Source organism: Lissotriton helveticus, chromosome 2_1 (genome assembly GCF_964261635.1).
Source record: "Lissotriton helveticus chromosome 2_1, aLisHel1.1, whole genome shotgun sequence".
NCBI classification, from domain to species: domain Eukaryota; kingdom Metazoa; phylum Chordata; class Amphibia; order Caudata; family Salamandridae; genus Lissotriton; species Lissotriton helveticus.
In genome coordinates, this window is record NC_136059.1 from 1,973,248,978 (window position 1) to 1,973,273,307 (window position 24,330).

The following is a 24,330-nucleotide window of genomic DNA, read 5'->3' on the forward strand; positions in this document are numbered from 1 at the left end:
AGTGTTAAATATACCCTGCCAATCAACATCTCAACTGACTAATGCAAATCTTTTTACTGCCCTGGTGAAGTCCAACACTACCCTACCTGCAATTCATAGGGTCAACATTTATCGCTGGTGGGGCAAATCTGATGCACAGTGCCTCAACTGGTGAAACTTGATGGCATCTTGTCTTTTACTAGGCCCAGGTCTCAATTACAACATATTATAGGTATAATAATCCATTGAAACAAAGCTGGCTAAATGAAAGCTGCCAGCATAAAAAGAGTTTGTGGGCCAGTTTGTAGCTTGCTACAGTGCCAGATTCAATACTAACTTAGCACATGTGCCTTAAGAGTCGTCGGGTTGATATGCCATACCAATTTTAATCCTACAAAAACAACAGCTTTTGTAGACTCATTTCACCCAGATGTGCCTTGATGTGGAGAAATGTTTTCTCAATTAAGATATCCACATTTAACTTTATTAGTAAATGTGTGTTCCCTAAATCCGAAAGACTACTACACTGAACCATACTCACTTTATAAACGTATGTGCACAGCCTGCACCTCAGATTAAGCAGAACACAACGTAAAACCACTACTAAACTACTTTTCACACATTCTCTTGCATATGGTTGGTGGCAATACCCTGCTCCACTAACTCGAAAACTCCACTGTACCCCCTGCCCCCTTCTTTAGGGCATCCTAAAGAAAATGGTCACATCACCCTCATCCTGAAGAACTTCACTGGCTCTCCCCATCATCTTCAAAACGAGCCACATCATTATTACCAGCACCCCTGAGTATCTTGCAGATACACTTGAAGTTACTGGTGACTCTCTGCCCACCTACAGCAACAATACCATCAGTCTGGAGATAAAGACGTGTAGAAAACGAAAAAAGTCAGTAGGCCTTCCTGTCTATGAAACCAGCATCTAGAATAGCCCTGCGCCCATCAGGTCTACCACAACTCTGCTCCAATTTAGGAAAGAGTTGAGGACGTACCACTTTAGGGAACACTACATCACAAATGTAGTAACAGTAACAAGTCCCAGAAATCAGCTACATCTCCAACCACTCATTGACTGTAGCCTTTGACCATGTCCATCACTCCGCTGCCTTCTGGGTAGGTTTGCGCTATACAAATAATTACATACTATGCTGTTACTCTATGCCTGTAGTGTAGATCCATAAAACACCTTTTATATATTTATCAACCAGAAAGTGAATACACCAATTTACATAAACAGTAAATATATACAAACATGTAAAATAAATACAGCATTATTTAATTTTCAGTACTTTCTAGTCATAGGAAGAGTTTTCTTTTTCATCTTGTACTGAAGTTCAGGCAGTACTTACTTGGGGGCTAGGTGCTTCAAAAAGAACCCGAGAGCTTTCAAAGCTTGCACACGAATTCCTTCACTTTTGGATGCCAAAAGTTTGTAGATAACACTGTGGAAGAAAGAAAAAAAAAATATGGTTGTTTAAGTTAGCCAACTATTAAAGAAGTTAAATAACACATGTTTCCGGGGTCCTTGTTAGAACCCAAAAAAATAAATCTGCAGTCTCAAAAGCCAACGGGAAACAGTCTCAAACAGACACAAACCACGCAGTGCCTTTACAAAGCATTCTTTTACCACGCAAGTCGTTACAACCACTTGCCGTAGGGAAAGCATTGTTGAACTGATGTTCGACTTTAACCCCTTCCACGCTCATGACGAGCTGGGCTCGTCATGCAGTAGCCTCCTGCTACGCTGATGACGAGCCCAGCTCGTCATGAATAATGGAGTTCATCGAGTTCCAGCACAGGAGAAAAATCCCCATAGCGTTCAAGGTGTTAAGTCTGGCATTTTCCATACTGTTGCGCAGACTGGAGCTGGAATAGTAAATTATACTACTCCAAAGTCCAGCGCTTTCTCTAAGGCAAGTTGGTGTAACGACTTGCGTGGTAAAGGAATGCATTGTAAAGATGCATTTGTGGTTCGGACCACGTTGTAAAGGTATGCGTGCTAAATGAATGCGTGGTTCGACTATACAACTAGAACCAATACCACCGAATCATCTCTCTTCAAAAATAACAAGGTATTTACCTTCAATAATGCTCTTTCTGGTGGATACTCTATCTGACTGCAGATTCCTCACCTTTATAATATCCCCAGGCACTAGACTGGATCTAGAAACTGTTACACAGCAGTGCTGTACCGCACCTAAAGATGGTGCCTTGCAGCTCCATGTTGACTTTGTTCCATTCAGGAGTGATAAACTGCCCCATATAAGAGCCACAAGGGCGCGCGGACATCAGTTTCTTTATTGACTCAGTCCCCACCATCAGACGTAGAGCCAAAAAACAGAGTACCAGTGTGTAGAGCTCTAGCTTGGGATATTTGTAACTAGAATAAGAGACCGTTCCACAGAACAGGGAAGACAGGAGGACAGTGAGGAATCGGCGGTTGGAGTATCCACAAGAAAGAGTTACTGAAGGCAAGTAACTTTCTCTTTTGATGGATATGTCTAACCGCAGATTTCTCACCTTTAGAACAGATACCAAACCAATACATTCCAAGGTGCAGACATTGAAATGGGCGGCGACCAAAAAGTGCAACATTACGGAACGGGTGAAATGCCCTTCCAATTACTCCTGGCTGTTAAGGTGGTTTGTTAATTTGTGTATGGACACCAATGGCACAACCTAACAAATGATAACAGCCATTTCGTATACCAGTTCAATGGTAGCAGCCATGGCTCTGGTGGGATGAGCCCTCAGTCGCTCCAGAAGCTGTTCCTTGAACAAAACATAGCATATCTTGATGCAGGTCACTACCCAACTTGAGAAAGTCCATTTCTGCACTGCCTTACCTTTCTTAGCCCCAGAAAAACCCAAAAGAGATGATCATACACCCAATGGTATTTGGTGACATCCATACAAAGCTTAAGGGTCTTTTGGGGTCCAGCGGATGGAATCTCTCCTCCTTTTTTGGGGGGTGAGGTGGAGCATAGAAGGGTGATGGAATGCCCAATGTGAAAAGGAGTCACAAGTTTTGGCAAAAAGGCTGCCTTGGTCCTCAACAACAGTTTCTCTGGGAAATAGGTGTTGTAGGGCCTCTGCACTGAGAGGGCCTGAAGCACACTCATATGACAAGCTGAAGTAATCTCAACAAGGAATACAGTCTTCAATCTGAAGACCTAGAGAGCAGCTGTGCAATGGCTTAAAGGGAGTACACATACGGAAAGTCAGGACTGAACTGAGATACCACTGTTGCATCACAAAGGGTTTAGGGATAAATGTGTGTTAGACATTTTAGAAACCTCATCACAACAGGTGATTTAAACCAGGGTGGCTGATCCGGCAAATGCAAAAAGCCTCAAAGGGCCATCAAATAACCTTTAATGGTGCCCACTCCCAAGTCCTAGCTGAGCCAAACACAAAAGAAACAGTAAGACATCCAACAGCTTTGCTGCAACAGGTCTCTGTTGCAGACACCACACTAGGAAACAAATCTGTCCCAGTGTCTGATACACTTTGTAGAGGGGAGCTGTGCAGCAAAGATACCATCCACAATCTCAGGAGGGAGACTGAACGCAGTCATCTGCCGACACTCAATCTACATGCCTGAAAGTGTAGATTGTGCAGAACCCTGCTTGGTGGCTGTGAAGGGGGATTCTTTAAAGCAGAAGCCTGATCTTGGGACAGATGCTCAGGATACTACACACTCTTTGGTCCAACCTGCAGCCTTTTTTTAGTACTGGAGAGCAGGAGAGGAAGGGGCAGAAATGCACGAGTGTAGTGCTTTACTCTATCTGGAATGGGTCTCCCAGAGACTGCCTTCTTGGAAAACCAGTGCGCAAAAGCATGGACAGTGTGCAAACTCAGCAGTGGCAAAAAAATTCAGACCAGGGTTTACCCATTGATGGAAGATGCTCTGTGCCACCCCAGAATGAACCACAATTAGTCATCTGTAAGGCACGGTCTGCGGAACTCGTCCACCCTGGCATTCAACGATCCCGCCAGGTGGCTCTCGATCACGGAAATGCCCTGATGTCCCAGCCAACTCCAGAAGCGAAGACCCTTTTGGCACGGTACCCAGAACCTTGAACCACCCTGTTTGTTGCAGTACCGCATAGCAGTGGTGTTGTGCATGAGGACCTATACCAGCCTACCTTTGATGGACGGTAAAAAGGCCTTCAAAGCAAGGCGAATGGCCCACAACTCCGTCAGGTTGGATCTGTTGGGAGACCAGAGTTCTCGGATCGCCACCTTTCCCACAAGACCTGCTCAACCCACGAGCGTTGCATCAGTCACCACTGTCAGCTCTGGGTGTATAAGTGAGAAGAGACTGCCACTTTTCCAACTGTGGTCGAGCAGACACCACTGCCTATCTTGTTAAGTCTCTTTCAAAACATGGATGGATTCCAACAGGTTCCCTTGGTGCTGGCCCAATTAGACTTCAGGTTCCACTACAGAGCTTGCATATGCCAACTGCCGTAGTTGATAAGCAGCATGAGGGAGGCCAAGAGGCCTCAGAGCCACTCACAGACCCAGGACAGAGGTTGAGACATCAGGATCATAGTGTTAATGTCCTGGACTCTTTGTGATGGAAGAAAAGCCTTGAACTGCACTGTATCCAAGATGGCTCCGATGAAAGCGAGCCTGTGTAAAAGAGTCAGCAGTGACTTCGGCATGTTGATTATGAACCCCAACAATGTCAGGTCGTTTACTGTTATTTGGAGGTGGTCTACGACTGACTATGGGGAGCCTACCTTTTCCAGTATTAGGGGTGTCTTTCATAGATTCACATGCTTGAATATTCCCCGTCGTCGAAGTGGGAGTCCCATGGTACATAAAATAGTAGTAAAATATATATATATATATATATATATATGTACATATAGAAAATTATATATAATTATACATATACATAAAATGTAATACATATAAAATATATATAAATATAACAGAGTTAAAAGTACCATAGAACTGAAAACAGGACCATAGAAGCCTTAAAGGGAGAAATCACTTTAGTAACATATCACAGTCATTATAATGGTCCACATTCCAGTCAATCAGGCAACAGCACCCTCTAGAACCTTCTCCTCAGAAGCTCAAGCCCTCAGATGTTCTACCACACGTCGTGTAAAGGGAGTCTCCCTGAGCTCTGCTCAGTTTCTTCAACTCTTTTGCTTACTTCAACCCTGAAGATGTCTACAACTAAAAAATCCTTGTTCATCCTGTGGAAAGCTCCGTCTGTTTCATGAAGATCCTCACAGTAAGTGTATTTACTGTCTTTATCCGGACCATGAAGTTAAGAACTGCAAGTTCTGTAGGACCTTCTCCTCAAAGACATTGAAGGATAGAGAGGCACGTCTCCTTCTGTGGCTACAGAAGTTGAAGACTTCCGAAGGTGCAGTTTCTGACGTGGAAAGCGTGTCTTCTTTCCATTCCAAAGCCTCTCTCAAGCGTGGGTCAGAGACTGAGATGCCATCTCCTTTTCTGAAGAGAAAGAAGCTCGTCGACGCTTCTAAATCCGTCTCCCCACGGGATTTGCAAGCTTCCACGCCTACAGGACCTGGTTCTCTGGGGTCGCAATCCCAAGCTGTGCCCTCGTTATCTAAATCGAGCGCCAGCTCGTCGACGGGACCGTCGACGACAACGAGATCCGTCAACGCTGTACCAACGTTGACGACATGTTCTATGTCAACGAAGTCTACAACGACGACGTCTACCTCGTCGTCGACGCTTCCAGAGGTGAGGCCTATTTCATCTATTTTAAAGATTTCGTCGACGGCCGTTAAACCGGCCTCGTCGACGCCTGTGCTGAAGCATTCATCGTCGAAGACCCCGTCGACACGCCCTTCGTCGACGGCCTCCTCTTCGTCGACGACAACATCCTCGTCGACGGGCCAAGACCTCGTCGACGGCCAAGACCTCGTCGACTGCCTCATCGACGGTTACGTTGACGGCAAGATCCTCGTTGATGGTGCCGTCGACGGTTCCTCCTGTGTCGACGACTTCATCTTCGTCGACAACTCCGTCGACAGCACGGAAATCTACGTCGACTACGGAGAAGATATTACCTCCGTCGACGACTCCATTGCCATCTGCTGCCATCTCGTCGACGGGACCGTCGACGGCGCAACATTCACTCGCTACAGCAACTACTTTCACGGTGGTTACAGCTTCTGTGGTGAAACGGCCTGTTCCATTGAGTCCAATGACAAACTCTGCCAACAAAATTATTTGAGTCTGCAGAAGACGACTCTGATGACTGTTTCTATGTCAATGAGGTATTTCGTCCTGCTAACAGTCCATCTGAACTTAATATAAAGTGCCAGGATGAAGATGACGAGTATGATGAGGAAGGAGGTGCTCTGTTTCCTGTTCAGGATGCTCGCTTTGAGGCAAAACATGAACAACGTATGAAGCAAATACCGTCTTCTCTGGTGACCAACTTCCAGAACATGTTGGACGATTACAATCGCAGGTTCCCTCCATCTGCGCCTACCTCACCAACCCCTCATCCTGCGGCGCCAACACCTGTACATGCGGAAATACCGCAGTCGCCAGCCCATCCGCAGCCAGATACTGATGAAGACGCGGATGTCCATCAGGACACTGATCAAGGTGACGTCCTCGCGGACTGGGATGATTATAGAGCTCAAAGCCATCTACCCCACCGACATCGCCTTTGCCTTCTCCGCCGGTGGACATTGGAAGTTTTCATAACTTAATGGTGCGTGCTGCCAAGCGCTTCCATTTAACAATAGAGATGCAACAAACGGATTGCTTCCTCTACGACTTCAAAGGTCAGCCTCTTAAACAAACTCATACCATCCCAATCATTGATTTTATTTGGCAGGAAGGCCTTAAACTTATGGCACGATCAAACTCCATCCCAGCTGTATTACCACGTCTGGACAAAAAGTGCAAGGCGCCTGCAGACTCTCCAGTATGCCTTGTCTCTCATCCCAAGGCGGACTCCGTTGTTACTCAGGCTGCCCAGAAACGTTCAGGGAATCCAGCCACTCCTCTAACCTCCCCTCCAGACCAAGAGGGACGCCGGTTGGATTCTATCGGCAAGAAGTTTACCACCATGGCTGCCACAACGGTCAGAGCTGCTAACTCCCTGGCCATCCTTGGGAGATATGACCGCCAAATGTGGTCTGAGATTGCGGCCTTGATTAACCAGCTCCCGGATTCTGTCCGCACCGAGGCCCAGACGATAATCCAGGAGGGAGAAAAGATCTCTGCAGAGATTATAGATTGTGCTGTTGACATCTCGTCAACAGGATTCAGACAACTTGCTGGAGCTGCAGTTTTACGACTCCAGGGCTGGCTCAAATCAACAGCTTTTCGGCCCGAGGTGCAGGCGAGAATTCTGGACTTGCCATATGATGGGGACTCACTGTTTGGCAAGCATGTTGATGACGCTCTTGAATCCATTAAGAAGGACACAGATGCTGCTCGTGCCTTAGGAAGCCTCCAGTACAGGAAGCGGCCCTTTCGAGGAGCACGTGGCAGGGGTAGCTCTTCCAATTTTCGTGGCTCCTCCCAGTATCGCTCCTATGGCGACAACAAAGGTACAGCTATCAATCTCAGAATCGCCACTCCGATTCAAGACCTTATCGGAGGAAAACTAATTACAGAGGGGGAAACACCTCCAAAAAACAGTGACTTCCCCGACAAGTGTTCTCCGACTCTGAAAATTGGAGGTCGAATCTCCCGAAACTTCTCCAACTGGTCTTGTATCACCTCGGATCGTTGGGTCCTGGATGTCATCTCGAAAGGACATGTTCTTGAGTTTACAAAATTTCCACCCAGCCGTCGACCTTCTGGTCCCCCACCACCTCATTTAAAAGATCTGTTGGCTCAAGTCAAGATCATGATACAAAAAGGGGCTGTCAAAGTGGTCCCTCGAGCACAACAGGGAAGGGGCTTTTATTCCCACTTCTTTTTAATCAAGAAGAAATCGGGAGAATGGCGGCCCATTCTGGACTTACGAGCCCTCAATAAATTCATCAAATCACAAACTTTCCGAATGTTGACCCTAGTGGAAATTTTGCAATACCTCAATCCCAGAGAGTTCCTCTCCACTATCGACCTACAAGATGCATATTTCCATGTGCCAAATACATCACAAACACAGGAAATATCTTCGCTTCACTGTCGGATCGAAGCCCTTCCAGTTCAAGGTGTTGCCTTTCGGCCTTCGATCAGCGCCGAGAGTCTTCACGAAGATCATGGCTCCGGTCGCAGCTTTCTTTCGCCTGCAAGGCATTAAATTTTATCCTTATCTGGACGATTGTCTAATAAAAGCACAGACACTTCAAACAGCAAGACAGCATACTCAGACCTGTCTGTCTCTATTTCACACCTTGGGCCTTTCTGTGAATCGGGAAAAGTCTCATCTTCGCCCCTCACAACAGAGAATCTTTCTAGGAGCCTTAATCGATTCTCGTCTGGCACAGGTGTTCGTGTCCCAGGAGCGACAACTTCGCATCCTCAAGATGGTCGCTTTTCTCAAACCAAAAAAGTCAGTTTCTGTCCGGATCCTGAAATCTTTTCTGGGCATGGCCTCCTCTTGCATACATCTGATCCCACAATGCAGATTTCACATGAGAGTCATACAGGAGGAGGTGGACAAACAATGGAGACAGGTTTCGGGGTTGTTCAACGACAAACTCTACCTGACCCCCCGCATTCAAACAGCTTTGGAATGGTGGGCTCACCTTCCGAATATCGCCGCGGGCGGCCTTTCCAAGAAACACCTCCTTCACTCACCCTCACAACGGATGCTTCCTTAGAGGGTAGGGGGGCACATGTCAGTCAAGGGCAAATGGACGACAGCTCAACGCAGATGGCATATAAATCGTCTAGAACTCTTGGCCATCTTCCTTGCCCTGAAGTCCTTCCGGATACTGATCCAGGGCCATTCACTGCTGGTGCGGACAGACAACACAACCAGCATGCACTACCTCAACAAGCAGGGAGGTCTCTCCTGCTTTCCAAACAGGCACAAGAAATCTGGACTTGGGCAATCCAACATCAAGTTCATCTGACAGCAGTCCACGTGCCGGGCGTCTCCAACACCCTCGCCGACTCTGGCAGACAACCATGAATGGGAACTTCACCAACCCATTCTGGAATACATCTTTCGCCAGTGGGGCCAACCATAGCTGGATCTGTTTGAGACTTCAACCAATCGCAAATGCAGACGCTTCGCAAGTCGGCATCCCCACAGAGATTCGAGCGGGAATGCGTTTTCGATCAACTGGTCGAGCGAATTAGTTTACGCTTTCCCCCCGCTCCCTCTCATCCCGCGTCTGCTGCACAGGATGAAGCTTCAACCATGCCATGTCATTCTGATTGCGCCCCGGTGGCCACGTCGTCCGTGGTTCTCGGACCTCCTTCTTTTGTCCATGTGCAACCCAATCCCACTTCATCCTCTGCCCCACCTGCTCACCATGAACCAAGGCCGCATTTGCCATCCGGATCCGGCGTATCTCCAACTGCACGCCTGGAACCTGAATACAATGAATTTGCAAGTTTAAATGTTGCTCCGAGTGCAGGGATGTGCTGACTCATGCACGCGCTCCCTCCACCATTAAAACATATCAACTAAAATGGAAACGTTTTTGTGTCTGGTGCCACAAAGAAACTCTTGATCCAATGCACGCTAAGCCGGAGCAAATCCTGCCTTTTTTCTTATCTTTAGCAAAATCAGGACTTTCTCATTCCACTCTTAAAGTCTTTTTGGCAGCGATTTCCCGCTTTCATCATGATGGCACCACATCTCTGTATTCCTCTCGGATCATTCAACAGTTTTTTACAGGCCTCTTTCGATTGTATCCTCCAATTCGTCGTCCTCCGACTCCATGGCGCTTGAATCTGGTTTTTATCTCAACTCCTATTACCTCCTTTTGAGCCAATCCATTCAGCAGATTTGACATTTCTCACATGGAAGGTTGCTCTTCTGCTCGCACTGACATCATCAAGGCGAGTAAGTGATATCCAAGCATTCACAATCCAACCTCCATTTCTCCAATTCTCCAAGGACACTGTTACTTTGCGTACAAATCCAAAATTCATTCCCAAGGTGCCCTCGGATTTCCATCTGAATGAGCCAGTAGTTCTCAGAACTTTCTTCCCAAATCCTCAGTCTCCGGCTGAGCGTTCTTTTCATTCACTGGACTTAAACCGTTGCCTGAAATTTTACATCCAGCGCACCGCACCTTTTCGTAAATCAGACTAGCTCTTTGTGGCCTATGGCCGACCATGCAAAGGACAGCCAGTCACCAAACAATCCATTACTAGATGGATTTCTTCTGCCATCTTTTTGCCATTGCCAAGCCGGAAAACCTCTTTCTACTCCGGTACGAGCACATTCGACAAGGGCTGTGGCATCATCTACCGCCCTCTTTGCTGGAGTGCCTCTACACCAGATCTGCAGAGCGGCAACGTGGTCGAGCAGACACACGTTCACGAGGCACTATTGCCTGGAATCAGCGGACGCCACGGATGCTGCTGTGGGCCAAGCTGTGCTACGAAATCTTTTTAACTAAGGTGAGCCTCTGTTGCTTCCCGCCTCCTGTCATAAAAGGTTTTAAATTATGTTTCACTGTATGCTATTTGAGTTATACTATAGTGTTACTTCTCTGGTTTTGCATTACCTTTTAGGACTCATGTAATATTTTACTGCTTTCTACTCTTATTCAAGCATGTGAATCTATGAAAGACACCCCTAATACTGGAGAAGAACATTAGTTACTTACCGGTAAACTGTGGTTCTCCAGTATTGGTGTCTTTCATAGATTCACATGCGACCCACCCTTCCTCCCCTCAGAGGCTCTCTTCTCCTCATACACTCATGGTTACTTTGGTGCTACGAAAATCTGAGGGCTTGAGCTTCTGAGGAGAAGGTTCTAGAGGGTGCTGTTGCCTGATTGGCTGGAATGTGGACCATTATAATGACTGTGATATGTTACTAAAGTGATTTCTCCCTTTAAGGCTTCTATGGGCCTGTTTTCAGTTCTATGGTACTTTTAACTCTCTGTTATATTTATATATATATTTTATACGCATTACATTTTATGTATATATATAATTATATATAATTTTCTATATGTATATATATATATCCTCGCAAATGTCCCCGTCACAGAGGGAACGCTGTTGTTGGTGCCCGCGTTTTGAGACCGGGAGCGTGTCTTAATTAATTTCCAAAAACAAGAAAGTCACGCGGCACACTTCTTGGCAGGTAAATATCAATTTTAATCGCTCAGGTCTTCAGCAAAACTTGGAGTTTTGCTGAAGACCTGAGCGATTAAAATTGATATTTACCTGCCAAGAAGTGTGCCGCGTGACTTTCTTGTTTTTGGGGTATATATATATATATATATATATATATATATATATATATATATATATATATATATATATATTTGACTACTATTTTATGTACCGTGGGACTCCCACTTCGACGACTGGGAATATTCAAGCATGTGAATCTATGAAAGACACCAATACTGGAGAACCATAGTTTACAGGTAAGTAACTAATGTTCTTCAACAGCCAGTGGTCGAGGCAGGGGAAAGCTGGTACCCCAACCTCTGTGAGAAGTTGGCCTGATATATGATGCTCACTAGTTCTAGTGATCACCTTGTATCAGTCCAAACAACCCTTATGGTGATTGGTTGTGAGTCAACCTTATAGACCAGCTATCCTAATGGTAGCATGGACGAAGCACTCTTAGGCTAAACTCTTTTGGCATGTGAAGCCAGCTGTTTTACCACAATATAACCCCTTGAATACCAGATGAAAGGACACCACACAGGTTGTTATGAAAATAAACAGTATATTTATTAATAACAACACCTCTGAACTCTTTATGAGATCAGAGGGCTAAGCACATGACAATCTTTTAGGAAAAATACGTTAAGTTGCAGGAAATTACAATGGTGCCCTAGGGGCACGACAAACCATATACTAAGTAAGTGGAATGTGAAAGTCGATAGAAGGAATGGAGCTGTCCAGAGGCTGTAGGATCGTTGGGACCACGCTACCCTGACTCTAGGTAAGTAATAGGATGCCCACCGAACGCGTGTGCAGAGTGTGAACTCACACGCGAGATGCGTAACAACGTCTATGGACAGTACAGTTCAAGTTAAAGGCGAGAACGGACAATCCTGACTAGTTAGGACAAAAACGACTGTGGAACTGGACACAGGACAGTTAAACTACCCTTGAGCACCGAAATGTTCTCGTTACCTCACCCACGGGCTGCGGGTGCATAGGTGTCAAAGTGTGTCGGGTTCTCGCGTTGAAGTCTGTGGAGCCTGGAGGAAAAGATGCTGCACGCGACCAGGAGGAAGATGTCCGGTGCGATCCAAGGGTGGATCAGTGAAGAAGAGGACCTGAAAGCAGAGGGGACAGTGTTCAAAGTCACTAGCCAGTGACCGGTGTGGAACCAGGAAGGAACCAGATGCTGTCGTCGCGATCAAGTGAAGAGTGGCCGCTTGACTCTGCAGCCACGTGGACCAGGAGGTGTCTCCGACGACCAGGATGGAGGCACGAGCTCTCCCACGCAGGCTCTCGCTGTGGGCGGTGTCGGATCTGGGATTGGAGTCAACAGGCCTTGGCAAAGGCAACCCACGCGGTGAGTGGAAAAGGCGTCTGGTGCGGACTAGGAGAGTCCGAGGTGCCCCTCTTTTGGAAGGGAGCAAGGGCCAGTCTGGAGCAACCAGACCAGCAGTGAAGATTTCAAGGTTCGTCGTCTAGGAGGCCACTAGCCAGCCGGCAAGTGACCAGACAACACGTCGAGCAGCAAACAAGCAGAAGGGCCCCACGCAGATCTCGTGGAAGCTGGAGGGCTGATCTTCGGTGCAGGAGCTGTTCGGGGGCTGGGGCTTCTCAATCCCCAAAGCACTTGGTCGAGTTTACCTCGGGAGTCGTGCTGGAAGCGAAGTGCAGTTTCTTTCAAGATGGCCCGTCCCACGTGTCTCGTCGCACCCACGGGTCTCAGCTTGGCTGCAGATGTGAGTTGAGGTCGGAGAGGTCGGGAATCCGGGTCTCGTCGGGCTCTTAAGCCTGGATCCTCGATGGAAGACGACAAAGTGAAGCCGCTGGACGCTTGATGGTGCCTGCAGTTGCAGGGTGGACACTCCTTGCCCACAAGGGAGATTTCTTCAGTCTTCTGTGGAGCAGAACGTCGAAGTCCAGAGTTTCTTCTTGTAGAGTAGTTCAGGATTAATCTAATTTGGAATGGGACCAGCTCCTACCTTTATCCTGCTAAAGGGGGCTGTACTGGTGACTAGGTCCCTCCCCTGGGTGGGACCAGGAAGGGGGGTGGTTACACCCCCTATCCTTTGTCCGGTTTCGCGCCAGAGCTGGGGCAGGGATGCCCCAGCAACTGGTTTGAACCGGTGTATGCACAGGACACCTTGTGTGCCCCAGCCATGTCTCATTCCTTTCAGGCCTATCCTACCCAATATACAAAATCCTGTCTGGGGTGGTGCTAGCACCTCCCCAGGCAGGAAACCCTTTGTCCAAGCCTCCCTCGCTTTAAGGACTCCCAGCAGCAGGAGGTCAGACTTGTGTCTGTGGTGGCAGCATCCATTTTGTGATGCCAAGGCTCGAGTTAACTTTAACCGTGGTTCACAGTTACATACATGTTGTGTCCCTCTAGAAGGGTGGAATGCTACCCCCGTCGCCAGAATTGACGAGGGGGTAGTATTCCAATTTGTATGACACCATACTCGACATGTTTTGATAATGTTATACCAGAGTTAGCATTCAACCGCGAGGATTATAATGCACTTAAGAGTATATGGTATAGCATTATCATGGAACAGCTATTAGGACTTGGTTCCGCAAGCTGCAGACGGGCTCAGCTCATGCCAGAGCACCATCTCACATAATTCCAAGCACTCTGCCTTCAGGATTGATAAGGCCTGCCATAGGAGTGACTGATAGGAATATATGTGTCCATTGTAGGGTTAGATATAGGTATACTATATCTACAGCAAAGGGTGATTACAGTTGTGTCTGTTTTAGATGGCCAGCCAGGGGTGGCATAATACATGCTTCAGCCCCTGGTAGGCCCTGGGTACACCTATGCCCTGGATACCTAAGGTACACTGTACAGGGACCGATAAGGTGGCCCAGTACCAATTGGTAAATGCACCTAAAGTACATGGTTGTCAATTTAGAGAGAGAACAGCTAGGCTGTGGGTCTGATTAGCAGGCCCACAGCCAGGGAAAGTCGTAAACCAGTGAAGCAAAAAGCAAAAATCTGGGGTGACCATAGGATTGCAGACCCCACTCTCCTACAACGACCACCGCAAAACCAAAGGGTATGATGGACATAATGTTGAACATTGCAAGCACTCACCCCCAGTCAACTGATCTGGGTTTAATCCATCATCATTCTTTAGCTCTCTCCGCCACCCCAGTTCAGACAGGCCCATATGCAAATCAGTCTGACCCTGTGCCTCATGGGAACAGTACGGCACGAACTGCCAAGCAAGTTCCACCGCCATCACTTTTGTGAGTACCCAGAAGGCACTGGTGAGACTGAAGGGGAACATGGCAAACTGAAAATGCTCCTGACCTACTTTAAACCGCAAGTAGCGTCTGAGGGACTGCCGTCCAGATACATTGAAAATACACATTTTGGAGGTCCAGGGCTACCAACCAGTTACCCGATTCAAGGAGACGCAGAATTAAGCACTGAGAGGGCGGAGATCTAAAATAGGATGACGGCCTTCATCCTTTTTTAGCCTGAGGCAATAGCGGAGCAAATAACTGATTCCTATTTACGAGGCCAGGTCCGGTCTATGGCCCCTTGGTCAAAAGAGCCTGTACCTCCTGCAACAAAATATCCAGCTGTTCCTCCGAAAGCCAAAATGGTGGGGCTGGAAAAGGCAGCTGGTTAGAAAGGAACAGAAGGCCATAGATCCACTGAACGTTCTTGAAGGACCCATCTGTCAGAAGTGATTATTTGCCATCCTTGGAGAAAGTGTTGGATCAGGCCTCCTACAGGGTGGTTGTGCACTGCAAAGGACTAGCTCCGAGTAGCTGATGACTTCATATCACAGGACACACTGCTTCAGTCCTGTTCTTTCTTTCTGCAAACAAGTGCACTCTGATAGTTTCACCCAATTCGCATCATTGATGTGAATCAAGATTACAACAAAGATTGCATTGGATGAATATGCATCTTTTCTCACGAGGGCCACTGTATGGTCTGCAGATGTTGGAAAAGTGTATAACCCACTGAGCTGGAGACTCTTATTTGCTGTACAAGAGAGACTGACCTTCAGGGCAGGATTTCTTAAATGGACCTCACTGCCTATACAAACGCTGCAGCGAGTCAGACCTGGTCCAGTGATTTCAGCATCTTCTGCCATAGAAAGAGGTTCCCTGACCCTGCTAATATTTTCACCAACAACTGAACCACTTGCAAATAAGCAGATATATGGAGGTGGTAATGATGAAGGCATAACCAACAGTGGAGTGTAGCACATATCACTTTATGCAGATGATGTTGCGGACCCTAAAAGACATCAGTGTTGAAACTGATGTGACGATGAGTGCGACAAACATCTAAAAGACTATCTGGGCTTCGCTTTAACTGGAGAAAATCCAGCATACTCCTGATGCACACCAGGTGCATAGAGTGGCTCATCCTGAGGTTTCTAAAAGACTGAGATTGGAAGCTACTTCATTTACATATCTAGAGTTGTGACTATACTATAACCAGGCATATTTCTCATAACGGAATTTTAGGACAGCGCTTGGAGTGAGAAGAGAAAGTGTATCCTTCTGAAGAGCCCTACCACTATTGATAACTGTCAAAGATCTATATTACTTAGTGTGGGGCACTGGATCACACAGAGGGACTCTGAAAGAGTTAAGATTGCCAACGACAGAGGGCAGGCCAGCTTTTCGGGACTGCAAGCTGTATTACTTACCCGGCCAGCTACAATGTGAAGCAGGATGGGGCAGAAAATACAGTTGAGGGGGAGCTGCAGACATCCCACAGTAGGAGGCATGAAGGACATCCTTCTGAGACCAGAAGATGACAAAGAACTCTGGACATTCTGTATGAGGGAGGTGGTATGTTGGAAGTGGGTGCGATAGACCTCCCATTCATCTGTTCTGGTCTGTGTGCGCTGTGAACATTTTCCTTAATCTGGTAAATTGTTATAATTGGACGAGTCACAATCCATCAGCAGAACATGGCTTGGTTGGATCTGAGATTGTGGCGGATAGGGTGGAGTACTGCAAGAGATTGTGGTATTGAAGTTTACTGGATCTAGGAGCCTCTAGAGTTAATGGACACAGATAATCCTGTATCATCCGACACAGTTCGTTAATAAGGCTGACCGGGACATGAGCCATCTGTTCTTCATGATTGGTCAAACCTTTCATAACGCCTACCATAGTGAGAATGTCCGTAACCACAATGTGATTCCTCTTCGTCGTCATAGTATCACCATTATCACTCTTATTGTTATCTCCAGCACACTGGTCATCTCTGTCGTCATCCTTCTGCCATTGGATGTTCAGCTGGATAGGGCTAGGAGCTGCTCCAAATGGTCTTTTGTACTGTGACTCATCCTCTGTCTGAGATCTTGAAAGGCAGACACAGAGGAACCTTTCTAGGAGACACATGGGTCCAAAGGAGGGTTGTTTGACAAACAGCAGAGGAACCGTCTTTTCCTTTGATGCTGTTGACAATGTGGTTATCAAGGGTCACACTGTCGAAAGGGATGCCGTGGACAGTAGTGCAGTCTGAGTGGTCCCATGTGGTGGCTGCGAAGGAGTAGACAACAGGGTCCAAGTAAATTATGGTGAAGTCCTGATCAGTGTAGCTGATGTTAATGTGCAAGGCAAAATCGACGAGGCAGTCATTGACAAGCTAGTGATGGCAGTAGCCGAGATGGTGCTATAAAGTCAGTTTGCCGTCCGATCAGATTTCTTTCAAGCATTTTCAATGAGGTTTTTCAGAGGTTAATGGCTTGACTTTACAAGATTTATCACACTTCAAGTGTTCGTTTAGGAGATCTCTTACTTTCATGGAGACTGCAATGAGAGAACACTTCATAACAGGAGTCCTGTCACCGCACCTTTCTCTTCTGGATTTGCCTGAGCAAATGTCCTTCCCTGCAGGTAAGGGTTTTTCCCAAAAATCTCCTGCATATCTTACAGTTATGAGCTTGTGTGGAAAAAAGAGACTGCATCAAGAACAACACTGCACTAAAAAGAAAATATTTAGAATAAACAGAAAAAAACGTCAAGTTGTGGCCAGCAAACCCTAAAATCTGCCTATTTTACTGCCTGCTCTTGATAGCAGCTACAGACTTCAGCATTACCTTTCTTGTACTTTAATACCGCACATCTGATGATCGGAGTGTCAAGAGCATTAAGAAAGGAGTCGAATCAATGGGAAAATTAGTCCTTATTCGCCATTAAATGTTCAATATTTCTGTATGGCTTTCCTCTTTTTAATTTATCTCCTTCTCTTTTCAGTCATTGGTTACCAACCATACAGAATCGACAGCATTAAAAAGCAGAAATTGCACTTCGGCTATAAGTATCACAACGTTAAACCGCTTTCCTCCTACCGGGGTCTAGTCGAGACAATCCACAGTCTTTGTAAAGAATGCCCTCCGTCAGTGCGGAACCATAGCTTTCCATGAGCTAACTCTGCTACTGTTGTTAAGGTGAAACACTGTTCAGTAGTCACTAGTGCCAAGTGTCCACCAACTCACTGTGCGCCAGTGCCCCAATTTGTGAGTACTATGCGGCTCACCCTTCCTTGAGAACAACTGATAGAAAGAGGAGCCTTACATGTCTGTCTTCCTCTGAGAACTAAAGCATGCACTATTACATTTGGCATCTTCTTGCTATTTTATAAATTGCAGTTATTGCAATCGTACTTTATCATCTTCAGATGGTGAAAAAATCCAGTGCGATACTTGGTATAAAGTGGATTGGAAACAGGTAAGTGAAGAACTCCTTTATTACACCCTCCACTCTGCCACCACAAGCACGTAGAGCACAGGGCACAGCAACCAACGAACTACGCCAGTCAGGCACTCGTCAATATTCCAAGGCACTCTCTGGCTTAACAGAAGGAATGTACCAAGGGATGGGAAGAGGAAGGGGGGCAGGGGACAAAGGAGAAACCAAGAGAGGGTTCCTAAAGAGTCCCACTATACAAATCTGGAAAAGGAAAGAGATTATAACAATACTGTAAACACAACACATGAATCGTTGAATTTTTTAAACTAGTTGTAAAAGGTATTATGTAATGATGTATTGTACTTTTTCATTATGTAACTTAAATGGACTGTTCTGAATAAAGGTCTGTGGTTAATATTTTATCATGTCTAAAGTGTCATCACTTGGAGACAGTTCTGTTAGGACTTTTTCCAAAACGTCCACTAAATGAAATAAACATATATGACACTCAGTTCAAAGGCAGCAAGGAGGATCCCCATCAGCAACTTGCAAACATAAGTACCTGAACCTCTGTGAATTTAACGATTAGACGATGGTGAATGCCATTACCAAGTGTGCCTCTGAGTCACCCCACAGTCAAAGCACTAATCTCTTAATGTTCTGCAACACAAAGATTACAGCTGGGGCTTCAGCCATAGTAAACATGACGTTTTAACATTTGAGATTTCCCTTGCAATACCTTGGTTGATAAAATCTGCCCTTTTCCAATCTAGTGCTCCTAAAAAGCTGTCAGGATTTTGACCTTCAGATTACTTCAACTTGATGCCAAAACTTTGTATATATCCTCGATGACAAGGTAGAGCAAACTGTTCTTAAATCCTGACGTAGGAGTGGTGAGGTGAAGAGAGGACTGCAAGTCTCACTGCACCTCTATTCATACAGAACTACTATGATCACAACGTCTCAACACCCTAAATGGAAAGGCTTTCCCGGAGCAGGTGTCCATGGCGCAGGTTACTTGTTCACCACACCAAGTGATCTCCAGCACTAATCCTTTAAGCTTATAGTTACATAGTTGGTAGCTGTAAACTGATGCAATCAGGGTTGGCTAGATAGGCAAGTTCTTTTCAGCCTGCATTTGGTAAACAGAAAAATTGGGTTATGGCCCTGTGCAAGGGTAGAGTTTAACCTCTCTCAAAACCTTTTTTAATTCTGCAAATTCATAAAAAGTGTATCACGAATGTCTCTTGGTGCCTAATACTCATTGACATCAGTACCTCTGAATGAAACTCATTTTCTCAAAAGGAGAATGAATTAGTAAGATGGCCCCACAGCCCAAACATGGAGTCGCCATGTTAGATACAGATGGAGTGGACGCTCGGTCCAGAGGCTTACTATTGTGTTTTGTTACTATTATATTGGGCTTAGATTGCCACTAAGTAGGGTTCATGAGCTACTTAGTTGCAGATGGTGGCCTGCCGTTGAGATGAAAAGCCCTGGACGTTAACACAAGATGGTTTGATCATACAAGTAACTTACCTTCGGTAAAAATGTATCTGGTAGAGACAATTCTAGCTGCAGATTCCTTAACCTAGATTCATCCCCAGGCGTGAGACTGGATCCGGAAAATCTTTTGCCACAGCATCTATGCACGCCAGGAGACGGCACCACGTGACTCCGCCCTGACATGGTCCGCGTACGTGATGTCAGCGAGGTCACATAAGTACCACCCCGGCGCGCTGACATCAGTTTTCTTCTGAGAACTATTCCGCGCCACAACGCGGTGCCATCACAAACAAAACTGTGAGAGTATGGGAACAGTGTGCGAAAAAGCAGTGAAAAGGAAAGGAAAGAAGCGAATGGTGAAGAACAGCACCATGAGGAACAGTGCCAGGCACTGTTACTGAAAGTCATGGAAGGGAAAGAGCAGAGCACCGCTTCTGAGAAGCAACCCTGCAAAGCAAAGGCGATATCCACTCAGGAGGAAGAAAAACATGTGAAAAATTAAATGACAGATGACAAAGTCTGCAACCACAATCAGTAACAGTGAAGGGCAACAAATATGGAACAGATGAGAAATGATAAAGTACCCCAAGACAACACCATCACGGAGTGTCGTATCCCCTGTAAAGAGCTAAGGGCTGAGGCCCAGCCAAGAGATCCCAACCCAGAGGACCGCAGAGGAGTCAGAAACCCCAAGCAATGAAAAGGGAGAAGACTATGAGTAGTCCCCACACTGGAATAACCAGGGTGTAGGGATGCAGAAGTACACTTGAACCTACTGTCCAATTACTAGAAGGGAAAGAGTGGAATAAATAAACAGAGGCACCCCGCCAGGGAGGAAGTGAAAGAGGGCACTCTCCGAAGACAAGCCACCCGGAGGGAGGCGAGTGCAGAAAGCCAAGCTGAAGGTCCTCGCAGAACGGGGAAAAAGGGCAGGTCGTAAAGGAATCTGCTGCTAGAATCATCTCTACCAGATACATCGTTACCAAAGGTAAGTAACATGTACATCTGATAGAGACTACTAGCCGCACATTCCTTAACGTAGAATAGATACCCTAGCTATACCCAGAGGAGGGGGTGGGGGGGGGGAGAGGGTCTGCGAGAGAACCTCACCAGATTGGAAGAACACAGGGCCCCAACAGGGAATGTGTCATGGGGACAGGGAGGACGGCCCAGCCCCCACCAAGCAGAAGTAAGCAAGGACAAGGAGTAGGGAAGGCCAGGATACCACAAGCCTACCGAGGGGCAAAGGAGTCCGCCAGAAACCCTGGAGGGACAGACGGCACCAAAAGAATACCAAATGAAGAAAAGGACCACCCACAAGTCCAAGGAGAAGAGGTGAAAACGGAGGCAGAGCCTGTCTCAGGAGAACACACATACAGCGAAGGGGAGAGCTGAACAGGCATCAGCCCCTAGGCAGCGGACAATGCAGGAACGGCACCACAGCTAAGAAGCTCATACGTGAGAAGGAAGATACAGCTGCGCAAAGCTCCAGCAGAGCATAGGACAGGAGCACACGGGTACACGCCAAGGCCCACGGAGGTGGACCACAACGACCAAGCATGCGCAGCTGGTACATACTATGAAGTAGAGTGCCCAGAAGAAGCCAAGCACAAGACTAAGACAAAGGCAAGGCAACTCCAGAACCAGCCCCAGAAAAGGCCCGTCCCAGTGGCACAACCCGACCCACGAAAAGAAGTAGGACCGGCCAGAAGATAAGAGGAGAAATATGTAGTTTAAACCTCAAGCCGTCAACCAGAACACAGGAGAACACCAGGAATATCCTAGCCCCCCCTGGAACACAAGGCAGAGGACCAGGCCGAAATGTCGTATAACAAGGTGGAAACACCACGACACGACGCTGTAGATGGCATGACAAAGTCGGTCTGGCGATCCAGAGGCTGGAGAGGGAAGGCAAAACGCACAGAAGCAGATGTCCCGCAGAAACAAAGGACAATATGCACAACAGGCAAGCCCTATATACTCGGATAGAAACACCCTCGGATACTGAGCAGGACCAAACCTGGAGCAGCGCAAGCTGCACTAAGATGGAAGAAAAAAGACCGCACCAAGCAGTATACAGGGACGCCAGGAAAGGTGAGGAATCCAGGAGGTATCCACACCCGCCCAGCTTAGTACAGAGCTATACAATAGCCTACAAGTACCCCACCTAGAGTATGACAAGTCCCAAAACCAAACATGAGAACACCTCTTAGGGAAAAACCTGCAGCAGAGGACAAGAACATAAAGAACCTGTAGGTTGCACCACAGGCGGCTTACCAATCAGCCCAAAAAGACACAGATGGTCCAACCTGAGGACCTATACGGCTTCACTAACAGCCAAAAAACACACCCACCACAAAAGCCAAAGGGCTGTACCAGCAGCCAACAGTACAGACGGGCCAACTTAAGGACCCGGAAGGTATTACAAGCCACACTGAACACACAGATGGGCCAACCGAAAAACTAGGCCCAAAGAGAAAGGTGGAATAAACGCCTCCCATAAGGCATCTGAGGACCGACAAGCAGAAGCTTACGGAGGGGGAGGAGGACGGAGCCCCGCAAGCAGTCGTTGATTGGTGGAGTCCGCATATGTGTGAAATAGAAGAATCCCATCAAAAGGCAGGTCAACAAGATGCTCCCGAATATTCTCCGGAAAGACGCCATCCCGCAACCAAGCATGGTGGTGGAGAGCCACAGAACTCGCCATAGCGCGGGCGAGAGAATCAGAAACATCCAAGGCCGAACGGAGAATAACTGCAGCTAACTTCCGACCATCCAGCACATGGTGCCGCAGATCAGCGCAGGCACCTTCATGGGAGGTGCGAGACAGAAGGGACTCAGCGGAATCCCACAGGCCGGAGGTAGCCCTGGCCAACACACAGAGTGTGTTGAGAGAGCGCAAAGCAGCACCAGTGGAAGCGAAGATGTGTGCCCCCAGGAGTCCAACCGCTGGGCCTCCCGTGACGGAGGGAGCAGCACTGAAGGCAAGGAAGGAAAAGCAGTCTACAGGACAGGGCCTTGGGCAGAAGAGTGGGAAAACAGGCAGACTGGATCGTGCGGAGCAGAACAGTGGCGGTGGAGGAGCGGCTGAGGCACCGGATCTCCCGTAGCAGGACGCTCCCAGAAGAGAGTTGTGGAGCGAAGCTTCAAATGGAAGAAGCAGTTCCCCTCCACCAGAGCCCTGGTGGAGAACCTCCAACAAATGGTCTGTAGGGAGAGGAGTGACCGGGTTACCCATTTGCAAAATGCCAGCGGACGTAGAAATGACCTGGAAAAAAGCTGCACTCTCCTCCGAGGGCGTCGCGGGGGAGAGAGCAACACTTCTGTGGGCGAAGGCTGCAAACTAAGCTGCCCGTCCCCGAGCCCAGCCTGAGGAAGAAGCGGCCAGCCCCTGTAGGATGGAAGACCCAAGGAGGGGCCTGAGGGGCCTCCGGAGAAGGAGGAGAAGCCTGCGGGGCAACCAACAGCGAGGGGCAGAAGAGAGGGTCCAGGGGCTGTGGCAGTGGAAGTCACAGGGGAAAAAGCAACGATGCAGCGTCCAGGGGAGACAAGAAGATGACAAACCTCCGGAGAGGAAGGGACAGCCGAAGAAGACTCGACGACACGACGCTGGGACTGTGCCCTGGAGTCCGCTATGGGCCCCCGGTGTGTCCTCGATTGACGTCTAAGTGGTCATCAAGGGTGCAGAGTCGACCTCCACCACCACGTGCCTTATAGGAGAAAGGGGCAGGGTCGGAGGCGGAGCAGCTAATCGACGGCACCGAAAAGGTGCAGACTCTACCTCCGGCGAGGCAGGCACCTGCGTAGAGGGCCGCAAGGGACTCGGGGAGGTGTCCCGGGTCCCAGCCTCCACCCACGGCGCCGCCAGGGCCGGGGAGGAAATCCGTCGGTGCCGGAAAGGTGTCGACTCGACCTCTGGTAAGACTGCTGCCTGCCCAGAGGACCGAGGGGGGACTCGGGGACGAACTGTGAGTCCCGGCGACCTCCTGCGACACCACAGGCAACCCAGTGGGGTTTTACTGCGAGGCAGGGATGCCGTGGGGAGTAGAGGGGAACCTCGTAGGGCCGCACCTCGACGACATCACATCTCCAAAACCTGAAGCCGAACCCATCGGCGCCGGGGACGGATCCGCCAGCGAGTCCGCGGAAGGCCCTGTGCATTGCGAGTGATCCGTTGAAGTCTCAGGAAGAGGAGGGAAGCCTACAGAGCCGCAGAAAAGGCCTTCATTTGTGCCCTAGTCGCCCCAACGCCAGGAAACGGCGGATAGGGTGGCTATGGGCGAGGGCGCATGTCCTGAGAGGAACCCACACCCTCTGCATAACGAGGACAAGGCCTCGGCGACAAACTGCAGGACTTACCAGTGGGCGGGCGACACCCGTGGGGCCTCGGTGAAGGACGATGCCGCAGCCAGAATCGGCGGCTTCCGGACCCTTCTGAGGTAGGGGACGGATGCTGTGACGAGACCGATCTGGACAAGCGGGCCGAAAGCAACTTCATCCCGCGCTCCCGCCGGGACTTCGGCTTTAGATGCTGACAAGCGGGCAGTCCGTATAATCATGGTGCTTGCCCAAACACCACATACAAATAGGGTGAGGGTCTGTCGCCGAAATCTGATGCATATACGAAGTACACGACTTGACACCCAAAGGCATTTGCACACTGTTCCCAACGCAAAGGCGTTAAAAGAAGGGAATACAATCCGGATCCGTGTAGCACGTGGAAAAGAAGGCAACTGATGTCAGCGCGCCAGGGTGGGACTTATGTGATCTCGCGGATGTCAGGGCGGAGTCACGTGGTGCCGTCCCCCGGCGCGCAGAGATGCTGTGGCAAAAGATTTTCTGGATCCAGTCGCACGTCTGGGGATGATTCTATGTTAA

General features: G+C 48.1%; 1 protein-coding gene across 2 annotated transcripts in view; it reads right to left on the bottom strand.

The window, feature by feature from the left end:
* The window catches only part of LRBA (LPS responsive beige-like anchor protein), a 2,244,423-nt gene that overhangs the window by 1,867,769 nt on the left and 352,324 nt on the right, over window positions 1–24,330 (bottom strand). For both annotated transcript variants that reach the window (XM_078676915.1, XM_078676916.1), the window contains exon 18: window positions 1,344–1,436. In XM_078676915.1, the coding sequence (XP_078533041.1) occupies window positions 1,344–1,436 (93 nt within the window). The remainder of the gene's footprint in view (window positions 1–1,343; window positions 1,437–24,330) is intronic.